Source organism: Drosophila novamexicana, unplaced genomic scaffold (genome assembly GCF_003285875.2).
Source record: "Drosophila novamexicana strain 15010-1031.04,08,12 unplaced genomic scaffold, DnovRS2.1 tig00001209-arrow-arrow-pilon, whole genome shotgun sequence".
Taxonomy (NCBI): domain Eukaryota; kingdom Metazoa; phylum Arthropoda; class Insecta; order Diptera; family Drosophilidae; genus Drosophila; species Drosophila novamexicana.
The window spans coordinates 1272858-1284945 of NW_020824843.1; the positions used below are offsets into that span (position 1 = coordinate 1272858).

General features: G+C 43.6%; 1 protein-coding gene across 1 annotated transcript; it reads right to left on the reverse strand.

The window, feature by feature from the left end:
* Positions 1-2920: 2920 nt before the first annotated feature.
* Positions 2921-10940, reverse strand: LOC115766586 (ALK tyrosine kinase receptor). Its single transcript, XM_030710572.1, has 8 exons — positions 9749-10940; positions 8956-9652; positions 8404-8896; positions 8151-8338; positions 6929-7106; positions 5824-6857; positions 5554-5761; positions 2921-5486 (listed from the first exon to the last, which is right to left on the reverse strand). The coding sequence occupies exons 1-8, from the start codon at positions 10595-10597 to the stop codon at positions 3770-3772; spliced, it is 5364 nt and encodes a 1787-aa protein (XP_030566432.1). The 5' UTR covers positions 10598-10940; the 3' UTR covers positions 2921-3769.
* Between the last annotated feature and the right edge of the window lie 1148 nt (positions 10941-12088).

The window sequence follows — 12088 nt, forward strand, 5'->3', positions numbered from 1 at the left end:
TCGGTTTGTGTTCAATTAAATTGCACACAAACTGGTTCACAGGGGCTTGATATTGAGACATGTAGAGTATTTGAGAAAGGGTGGTTACCATTTGTTTTTCTTTTTTTTTTTTTTTTTTAAATATATTTCGTATTTACTTTGCAGTGAAAATTGCGAAAATCATAAATAGTTTTCATAATAAGCAAGCACATATTGTTTATATTTGAAGAGTTCTTTTTGTTTAGCTTATGGTTTTTAAAAGAAATATAAATTTTATGCCCTTCGTTCAACGGAATTTCAATTGAGAATTTGCTTCAGCAAAACCTTTTTTTTAAAATGTATTCATGCATTTTTTATTTTATGTGCTCTGCCTGCGAATTGTGTAATTTTAGTAAACACTAAATGGACTTTTTGCTGTGCCGTTAATTTTTGTATTTGTTTAATACTCAATTATCAATTTGTCTCCCTCAAGCACTCCATTATCCACGCAGTTAATAATTTTCATAATTTCCATAATATTTTTTATTAGCACACACTTTTTCACTAACTGCCTCACGGTCTAAACTCACATTTTTGCGTACAAAATGTTTTTTTCTAGTCTTTACGTTTCTGTTTTCTTCATCAACATTATCATCTTTATATTTTTATTATGTTTTGTTTTGTTTTGTTTTAAATGTAACAAAATAAATATTACCATTTAAATGAAAACCTTCAATTTTACTTTATTAGATTTAATATTTATATAGCTAGATCTAGTTTACGCTTGTCTCTTTTTATTTATTTGTTATACTTTGCATTCAACTGGATTTTTTTCCAATTTCCTTCCGTTTTCTTTGTTTTAATTTTTAAGTATATAAAAAATACTATTTATTGTTTTTTATATACCTTTATCATTATTTTTATTTCCGCTTAAATAATTCGCACTGTTATAGTATTTGTTTTTGTATATTTGTTTTCATAAATTTCGTTGCGACATATTATTGTTGAGCAATGAAGTGTACCAAAAAACTACTGATATTTGGTTGGCGGCATATGCGCTGAAAATCATAGATATCAAGATCAAGAACTACTTTCGATATATACTATATGTAAATATGTTCTCTGGCCAGGGCAGCAGTGGATGGTCTGCAATTGAATTAAACTATTTAAAGAAGGATCATGAACTGCGCGCCAACATTAACAATGGTATTTGGTAATTGCGATAAATATGTATGTATGTAACTCTTGTCAGGTTTTGGACTTAGGTACACAAGGTGAATCATCAGGGTACAATGTGGACACACAGAGGCCAACTAAGGGAACCTATGGAGGAGCTTCAAATGATGATCGTGCTTACTATACGCAATTTCGACCCATCCACTACAACCACACATAATACAAGTGAAATAATCATACAAGTTACTGAACTCTGTATTCCGCTTACATTTAACGCATATTTTCTTTTTCTTTGTTTCTTTTTGTTTTGGTAGGTATGTATTTGTATTGGGGGTTTTTTCAGAGACGCCCTTACATGCCTCGGCACAACCATAATAGATACACATATATAAGTAAGTACATATAGTATAAATGTTACTCCATGACATACATAAATATGCAATGTATTTAGTTTCTCAATCGCAAAGAATCGAATGCAAATCAATTTTTTGCGATTCACATTTGAGCAAAAAGTAAGTTTTAAGTTAAGTTCTAAATTGTTAGCTGTGAAAGTTGAGATATATTTGAAGTATATTTTCGTTTCTTTTCATTTTGTGTTTTAATGTGTTGCATATTTATTTTTAAGTTATTTTTTTTTCAACTTTTCATTTTTGTTTGTACACATCCATGTTGATGTTTTACCTATGCATTTGAATGTAATTTACATACTCGAATATTATGTATTCTGTTTTGCGTATTCAGCATTAATTTATTTGTTTTGTCTTACATATATATATATATATATATATATATATATATATATATATATATATATACATATATGTATGTATATATAGTTAGATACATTATGTTTATATATGCATATTTTTATATATGTTAGTATATATGTATTTATATAGATGTATGCGCATATAACTGTAGACTTGTACATAAGCAAAACATACACATACATATCGTTATCATTTTGTTTATTTGGGTTTGTGTTCTTAGATGTCATATCCATATACATATATACCTATATGCCGGCTTTAACACACACTGAATATGCTTACATTTAATATACATACGTACATATACATCATATAAATTAAATTTTTCGTTAATATATTTTTACTAAGCCTGGCGCACAAATTAGCACACTTTTGCTCAATGTTATTCTTTTTCTTCGTGTGTATTGTATAATTTATCAAGTTTTTGTTTTTGGGTTTTTAATGCATACATTTATTGTTAAATATAAATATGTATGCTTTTTCATTTTTGTTTTCTTTTTGTTTGTTGTATATTTTATGCCATGTGTATATATATTTTTATAAAAATTATATAATTTAAAGCTTGTTTGTTACGTCTGAACTAAATGTAAAAATTTGAATAACCGCCTCTCGACCTTCGACCTTTGAATGCATTGCAATTCAGCACATGCAGAAACAACGTTTTTTGTTTTTGTTTTTATTTTATTCCTTAATTATTTAAACTAATGCGAGTTGCACAATTAAAGCAGCCGCTGCTCGCTTTCGGTTGGTCAACGCAAAAATTAAAAATAAAATAATATATTTTACAAAAATTTTCTTGCACTCAATTTCATTAACCATTTTATGTTGTTTTAAAAATTAAATATGGCGCCCAAAAAAAATTTTTTAACTAAAATTAAAATACGTTTTTGTTTTGGTTTTCGTAATTGGTTAATGCTAATTTTTGTTTTTCAAACATACAACTGAATTTTCATAAAAATCACCCTGTAAATTGTAGTTTTTACTTTTTTTTTGTTTTTATAATCTTTATATATGTATAAATATATTTTACATGCTAAATTTAGCTTAGATATAAAATACGTAAGTTCATATGCTACGACGGAAGCTTTTATTTACAGGTAAATACGAAAACAAAAGTAAAAAGAAATAAACATCAACAAAAGGGTACTAAAAAATATATATATAAAAAATATGCTCGCTGTTTGTATATGGACTACGTTGCATTAAAAATTATAAATAAGGAAAATAACTAAAATAAATTAATAAATGGCTATGCGTTGGTATGTTTTATTGTTGCCTGTTGGACACACATCGACTGCATGGTTTACACGTATAAAATATAAGCAATTTTGTTGTTTAGGAATATTGTTTAGCATTTCAGTCAGCAGCTTAAGAAATAAAATTAATATTCAATTATAAAAAATTGCGGCAAACTCAAGATATTCAAATACATCAAATATACTTATATACAACCTCTTGCAATTGGCAAACTAATGGCTTACAAAAACTAAACTAAAACTAATTTTCAACTAATTTGCATTATTATTTCTTTTCTTGTTTCAAATATGTAATCATGTTTGTGTGTTCTTTGACGCATACAAATTTTTAATTATAAATTACAATACAATTTTGGTGAACTTCTCACTCGATTTTTTTTTATTTTTTTTTTTGTTTTTGCCATAAATATGCATAATGCGTTTTAGCTCTCAAACAAAATGTGACTGGGGCCGGGGCCCTAAACAAGACATATCCGTATTCACAAGCTGCGATAAATTATCGATAACTTCGGCCTGGGGCAAGCTTTGAGCCTGCAGCCGTGCGACACCCTGTAGCGGTAAACTCACACACACAGTCACCCTGTGTTTAACATTTTCTGCTATGCTGCTCTAACAACTGATTTCGGAATGATTGTTGTTGTCCTTGTAACGCTCCGCATAGCCTTGTATGGTGAAGGGTGAATCATTTGCATGGGCGCCGCCCGTCGCTGTCTCTCCATTGATAATCGCTCCATTGCCAGCGGGCAGGCTGCCATTCAGTTTGCTGCACTCCCGCTCCTGTTCACCCTTCAGCTGCACCTGTACATTGGCATAGGACTGCTTGGCGATGCCATTGGCAGCAACACCAAGAGCACCAGCTGCACCACCTGTGGGACCAGTAGCACCATTGTGTGCACCACCGTTGCTCAGGCTCTTGGTCAAAGCCGCCGGATCTAGCGTGATGCCGTCCAGTTGTGAGGCAAACGACAGCGGCGGTTGTATGGTCGTCGGCGTCGGCTGCGGTGTATCCAAGCTAATCAACTTCGCTTCATCGCTGTGCGTGGGCGAACGTAGTATGGGCGTGGCCGTGGCAGAGGCAGCCATGGATGCGACGGCTGCAGCCGCTTGCAGGTTGCGTTGCGAGTCGCCGCTGGTCATCGTTGTGATGGCGCCGGCGCTGAGCAGCGGCTGATCGCTCTTCGAATTGGGTAGTATGAAGGAGGTTTCCCAGCAATCGCTGCCGCCGCCGTTAAGAGCAGCGGCGCCCTCCAGTTGTTCCGGCATTGCGGGTGGCTTGGGTGCGGCGGGCGAGGTAACAGCTGGCGGCGTGCAGGTGTTTTGCTGGCGCTGAACAGTGGGTGCATAGAAACCACCAACACTACCGGGTGCATGTGGCATGCCGTTGCCGGGCAGCGGCACTAGATAGTCCGGCACAGCCAGGCAAAACTCGTCGCCATTTGGCGGCCGTATAACAGTTTCATCACGCTCAGAGGCCGTGGGACCCAGTATATTGGGCAGCGGGGCATTCATAATGCTTGCATCCTGTGTGCAGGCGGTTAAGTGCTCCAACAGACTAGTGAATGTGGGTCGATCCTCGGGCGTGGGATTCCAGCAGTCGGCCATGATCTTGTAAATGGACACGGGACATTCGGTCGGCGAGCCAAGACGTCCACCGCGCACCACCAGCTCCATGACCTGTGTATTATGCTGGCCGGGATATGGCGAACGGCCTAAGCTGAACACCTCCCACAACAGTATGCCAAAGGACCAGACATCCGTTTTCGATGTGAATATGCCATCGAGGAAAGCCTCCGGCGGCATCCATTTAATAGGCAGCATAGCCTTGCCGCCTTTGCGATAATAATCGGATCGGTATATGTCCCGGGACATGCCAAAGTCAGCTATTTTCACCACACGACCCGGTCCCTTGCTGCTCAGCAGACAGTTGCGAGCGGCAATATCGCGATGGATGAACCGCTTGCTCTCCATGTAACGACAGCCCTTGGCCACATCCAGGGCGCAGAATAGCAGATCCTTCATGGTTAACAGCGAGGGTCGTTCGGGTGTGTTGCGATTTTCGCGCAGAAACTTTTGCAGATCACCGCCGGCGAGCAGCTCTAGGACAATATAGTAGGGTTGACGATCGAAGCAGACGCCGATTAGATGCACCATATTCGGATGATTAAACTTGGCCATAATTGCAGCTTCCTTAAGGAAATCCTCCTCTTTCTCACGCTTGGGATCCTCACGCAGTGTCTTCACAGCCACTGGCATTTCCACAGCATCGCCATCGCGATGGCGATATAGCGCCAGGTAAACCTCACCAAAGGCGCCCTTGCCTAAGGCACTGGGGTAAGATGGGAGAAAGAGTGCAAGTTAGCCAGGTGGTTGCTAGGAAACTGAAGCATACTCACTTGACCAGCTGTAGGCTCTCGCGTGCCACCTGCGGCAGACTGTTGACATCTATGTGACCATTTAGTATGCCATCACAGCCATAGTTAGGATTAAAATTGTTCAGATTGGAGTCATCAGCGTTGTGGCGCAGGCGACTTAGCTGCAGATCCTGTTCGACGAGCATCTTGTGGCGCATCTTGGCCTGCTTTTTGCGCTGGTAACGATTGTCTGCATGGAACGGAAGAAGATTTCATGAAATGAACTGTCGAAGGGGAGAGGCGCCAACTTACATAGCATAAATATGAGCGCAGCTATGCAGATGAAGAGCACGGCCAGGGAGATCATTAGTATGGAGACCAGATACTGGAAGGAAGACTTGCCGGCCTCCTCCTGTCGCTCACAGGCTGTGTTGTTGTCCCGTTTCAGGCTCCAGCCATCCGGACAGATGCAACGCACCTTAGACCTAAACTCATCCAGGGCCACGCAGCGATAGTCGCAACCGCAACCCTCAATGGCTGGAATTATGATAATGGCACCTGAGCCGCTGCTGGCGCCCGCATATATCTCGCTGGCATCCCTTAGGCTGCGACTGTTGCTGATGTAAGAGCTGCCACCTTCGCCGTTCGACTCGTTCAGGTACACATCACCGCCTGCGTAGCCGCCTCCGCCGCCACCGGTGTTGCAGCCACCGCCGCCGCCGCCAAAGCCACCCTGGCCATGTCTATGCACCGTGGTGCCATTGTCAGCCAGCTCCACGTAGCAGGAGTGTCCGCCGCGTCCGCCCTGCAGCAGCGCAGCGCCATAGGTGGGACTTAACGCCTGATCCTCTTTGGCGCGCCAGCCGCCGCCAGGTCCGGCGGTTTTCTTGTTTAGCTGCTCCCCATGGATCTGACCACTTTCGGGCGCCTGCAATGGCTTGGCCTTCTGGCCATGCTGAAAGTCCTCGTCAATGTACTGGCCAATGCCCAGGCCGCCGCCACCGCCGGCAACCAGCAGCGGCACCGCCTCGTTTTTGGCTTGATTGAGCAGAAAGACAAAGGAGCCGCCGCCACCGCCACCAGCGCCATTCTCAATGTAAATATTCTTCACCATGTCCTGCTTGGAGCGAAAACTGTATTGTCCCAGATCCAGATCATGCTCCGTGCCACAGCCCGCCTCCTTGTGTACTCCCATGGACTTAATGCAGGCATTCTCGCCCTGCTGGCCAACGAGGAAATAAAGCTCCTCGTTTTTGAGCAGTTCCAGCACCGCGACGGCCACAGAACCACGCGAACTACCCACGCCTCCAGAGCCCAGGCCACCACTTGCGCCCTTGGCAATAATGCTGCAATGCAACCAATGAGTGAGGTGGTTGAGTTAAGGAACTGGAGTTTAGGTAAGAATAAGAAAACTTACGTGTAGTGACCCTCGTTGGGGACCTTCCATTTTTGCATGCCTTTGTAGGTGCTCTGATCCTCCACAACGTGGACTTCGCGCAGCACATGGCTCTGATTCTGCTCCTTGTAGGCGCTTTCGCATTGCGTTTGCGTTGGTCCTATCATGCCTCTTGTGTCGCAAGTTGTCAATTCTAGATCTGTAATGGTGGTAGATATAAAATATTAGATTTGGTCTTCTTAAAAAAAAAAAACAGAGTGTACTAGTCGGGAGTGCCCGACTAGGAGTTAGTATGAACTTAGCGCCGAGACGGCGTTACATGTACATGTACTAACGGATATTGCTCGGCCTTGCCCGTGAAACGTTTTGTGCTAAAAATTTTAGACATCACCCTTCCGTGGAAAATTGCAATCTACCCATCTTCATCCAAAATTCTATTTTAAAATATGTTTCAAGTGCATCGAATAGAGAACCAAGTGTTGGATTCTTGCAGTGAGAATTTTGAAGCATAAGCTTTCGTTTATTATCATTTGACCCACCCAAGAACGTAAGAAATAAATTCTCACAAGGTTCTTTGAAAATGTTTTTTAAGCTGAGGGAAAAAACTTTCATACAACCGTTTTTCGCCAATTTACCACTGTTGTGGGTTTAATTTCCCAAATTGCTGAAACAAGTATTCATTAATTTCTTACGTAGAGCTTTGAAAAAAAGTTTGAAGCAAATCGGACAAAACTTAAAACTTCGCCCAAAAAATCGTTGAATCCTGAAGCTTGGTTTCTTGGAGCGTCTCAAATGATTTTTTGTATGAAAACAAATTGGAACAGGAAACGTCACTTATCAAATCTTTGACACTCATTCCCACCAAGCAGGAATGCATTTTTGGAAAAGAGTTCAATTAATTTAAACAAAGATCTTTGTTGAGTTTGAGGCCGATCGGATGGTAAACAAAAACGTTTCATACAAAGGTTTTTCGCGATTTTTCCACACATGCAGGTAGAATTTTCCAAAACCCCGTCTTAACGTAAAAACTTAAGCTTCCTAGCTTTTACGGCTTGGGCTGTTGATCACCAGTCATTCAGCCAGTCAGTCATTTAGTCAGTCTGTCAGTCAGGACAAATATATAGAGATAGACAAAAACGCACACGAATGTGCCTCATCTTCCCTTTTACACGTTTTTACATATTTTCAATGGATTCAGGGTACAATTAAAATTTTACCAGCTATACAAAGATCTTTCACTTACAGTTGGTATGGTCAAAGTCGTGATGTGTCGGGCTCTTAAGATTTTGTCTAACGTCCCAATAGTTGTATCCGTTAAGATGCTCTTCAGGTATGTTGAGGCCAAAGCATTCGGGGCTTAGAGAAAAGTCATCGACAGCCACATCCGAGAAGATGCGCATGCCCATGCGCGCCTCAAATTGTAAGTAGTATCTGTGGAGAAATATCTCAGGTTTAATGGGAGAATTTCAGCGGGCTAATGAGTATGTTTGGCCTACTTGGATGTAATGTTGGGCAGCACATATTCGGCGCGCAGCCAGTCGCTGCCCTGGTTCTTGGTGCTCCACCAGAGCGTGGTGGTTATATTCTCCTTCTCCTTCATTTCGACAACGGATAGATTAATGCTGCCTGGATTCTTGCCAAACTGATGGATGTAGAAACGCACCACGCACGAGTTGCGATAGGGCGAGTCAGGATTACCGTGCACAGAGGGCGGCGGATTAAAGTTCTTGCTGAGCATAATGGCATTGCTGGCAAAGCCAATAATCGAGCTCTTTTCAGTGTTGTTGATGTGCTGGTTCATGTTGACGAGCATATAATAGCCCCCAGTGGTGTTTAGCAGATGCTGTTGTGTGTGATCGCCATCGGGTCCAGTGTCGTGAGTGGGCGAGGAGCCAGTGTGTCGCGACCAAATCAATGTGGTTCTGCCAGAGTCGCGCCAGCCGCACCAGTCATCCTCAAAGTCACAGCGACCGCCATAGGGTATTTTGTCTGGAAGAGATAACAGCTTGAACTATTGAGCTTAAGATAGATGATCTGTGGAAACTCACCGCATGACTGCAGCTCATCTTCGGCATCGTCGCAGTCGCGCGTGATGTCGCAAATCCGTGGAAGGGGTATACAAACGGGCACTTTGTTCATCATGCACTTGACCTGTGAGGTGCTGCACTTCTCCGATTTGGTGCCCTCCGGAAAACAGTTGACCATGCGCAGATTATCCAGTGCCACATGCGCCTTCTGGCCCTGCTTCAGTTCGGGCACAATTTCGAAAACGATGCGAAAATCACGCGATATGCGTCCGAGGCGAAATATCTTGTGCGTCCACGAGCGAAAATTGTCACCCTGTATTTCTGCCGGCACCCAGCTGCTCTCCTGCGGATGCAACGGTTCTACGACCACACGCGACAGTCCATGACTCATATCGCTTTGATGCATGTAAACCTCCAGATAGCACTTCTCCAAAGTGGTGCTGAATGACGGCGAGGTCAGATTCAGCTGCTTTGTGGTGGGCTGCACCCGGGCGTACAAAAAGTGACCATTGGCATCATCTATGCTATCCGCCACGGGTCCAGGCAACAGACCCGTCATATTCTTCTTAGCCAGCTCTGTGCCGCTAAGCACCTGAAAACCATCGGACAGATTCTCTGTCCAAATCCAGGCGCAGGGGGTCTCAAAGTTGCATTTGACGCCCAGCAAATCTTCGATTTCCGTAGATGGCGTTGATTCCGTGTGTGGTGAATATGTGTTCTGCATAAGGTGGCGCAGGAGCAGAAAAAAAAAAAATGTTTAGTTCGATTGAGTTTCCAATCGACCGCTGTATCGAGTCCTCTACCCACTACTCACCGGCTTTGGCGCTGTGTCCCGAATGCGCTCTTTGATTTGTTGGATGGGATCAATTTGATCCACATCGGCATCGGTGTCGCCCTCCATGTTGCCGTGGGTGACACCACCGGCCGGTTCGTCTGCCTGGTTAAAGCTCTTCTTTAGCTTGAGCAGCTCGCTGATGGAATTCTTGCGCGGATACGTGCGTATCGGCTGGCTATCCAAGCCCGCGTAGAGCGGCGGAAATCTTGTGGAATATGGCCCCGTTGCCGGACCAGCTGTCATGGCCGCCGCACCTGTGGGCTGACGTAGTCGCTCGCCGTAACGATCCGCGGAACCGATGCCGCCCAGGCCATCGATCTTGCCAATGGAAGAGGTGGCCGAGTAGGAGGCATATCCGGCGCTGCTGCCGGAGATACCGCCGCCGGGACCGCCAACCGATGGCTTCATCAGCTCCTTGCGCAGTGACTCAATACCGCGCTGCCCGTTACCGCGCTCGGGGCGTGGCGCACCGCCAGCGCCCACGTGCGACAGATTAAGGCGGCGACGTGTATCGCGCCGGCTTCCCGGCGGTGGTCGTGAACCAAAGGTGCCCGCGCTCGCCTCCCCCTCGTAGTCGTCATAGACATGGACGGGCTGTGCCAGGCCCGGCAGCGTGGGCAGCGGCAACGGCTGCGGCTGCTCGTGCAGGCGTCCATTCCGCAGCTGCTTGCCCGGTCCCTGATAGTTGTAGTTGTTGTAGTTGTTGCTCTGGTGCTGCGACATGGGCAGCGAGTTGAAGGTGTGATTCAGCAGCGGACGCTGCGCCCATACTGGCCCGCTTAGCAGCACCAGCACCAGGCTGAGCAGCAGCAACAGTGGGCGAGGCATGCTGTACAGCTTACGCTGTTTAAGCGTGCGAAAATGTTTGCGTGTGTGTGTGTGCGCGAGTGAGTTGCGCTTACTTGTGTGTGAATATTTGCGACAATTTATAAGTGCTGTTGCTTTCTGGTTATGTCCAGCAGCTGCTGCTTTTAACCTGTAAGTGGCACCACTGGCTGCCGCCTTAACTCTTATGGCACTTGGGCAATGTCTTTGCTGACCGCTGGGCGGGCACTCGAATCGCGCATTTAAAGTTCTTTAGATGCAGGCAGCACATTGCTCGCTATTATGTGTATGTGTATGCGAGTGTGTATGTGGGTGTGTGGGCGTGTGTTTATGTGCGTGTGCTAATGAGCGTGTGGGAGTGTGCGTGTGTATGTGTGCTTTGTTGGCTTTGCTGTTGTTGTGGTTCGGCAACTTGAGCGACAATCTGTAAATGAGAGTAAGAGCAACAAATATGCAAATTAAAAACGGCTCATGACTTTTGACTTTTAGCACGTGCCACAGATACCGTTACATTTGCCCACGTTCTGACATTTTCATGTTGTTAACCCTTTAACATCCTGTTTTCATTACCTGTCACCTACGCGAAACGCAGTGCTTGCATCGGGTAGCAACGACTGCGCTTATAGACCCGGCTTTCAGCCTAACGATGGCTGCACAACGTTATTGATAATTGGGCTTGTTACTCTAAAACTGTTACTCTAAGGCGGTGACTCTTAAACTTTAAGCAGTTCATATTCATATTGACATAGAATGGTTGGTTCTTTTCAAAACATATTTCCCATCAGAATGTCTTTTTATAAAGATATATTTTCTTCTTCTTTCTTTTTCTAATATGTAAACAAAAATTTGCTGAAAAAAAGAAAATATTTTCTAAAAATTAATATTTGAAAATTTTCTAAATATAGACGGTCAGACGAACTTTGCTCCAACTTGATATACCCTTCGTAAGTTTGCGAACAGAGCATAAAAATCCAATTGAAATACAACAAATCGCCCACAGCATACAGCCCACAGTCAATACAGCTGTTGCAATCCCGTTACCCCCTCCGAGGCCTGGGGGGATGTGTGCATCAAATAGCATCAAATATCCAGAAACTGTCAGCTGCCAAATGCCTAATGCACTTTAAGCCCAGCCGCCAGGCATTGAACAATTTTCGCACAATAGAACACGAAAAATGCAATAAAGGCCCGGCAAGTAAGCGAAAAGGGCTGCTTGCTACCCATCTACCCATGGTCAAAGGCTCACAATTTGGCCAAAAATACAAAAATAAAATAAAAATCGATGCTGGAATTCGTTTTGTTTGACATTTGCCGAGTGCAGCTTGTAATTTGTCTCAAGCAAGCACACAAGCTGCCTGCCTGCATTGTTAATGGAGTCTAAAACTAACCGAAAATGGGTCAATGATAAAGCTCTTAAATGCCCCTACCTTCTGGGGGGAAAGACTTCTTGTAACTACAACAAGTCTTGCACATGAGTGCAAAATCAAATTTTTC

Coding starts and splice junctions, on each gene's coding strand:
- LOC115766586 (XM_030710572.1), bottom strand. CDS start 10,597: ATGCCTCGCCCACTGTTGCTGCTGCTCAGCCTGGTGCTGGTGCTGCTA. Junction 8,897..8,955: donor AGATGAGCTGCAGTCATGCG/GTGAGTTTCCAC, acceptor TATCTCTTCCAG/ACAAAATACCCTATGGCGGT. Junction 5,762..5,823: donor TGCGCTCATATTTATGCTAT/GTAAGTTGGCGC, acceptor CGTTCCATGCAG/ACAATCGTTACCAGCGCAAA.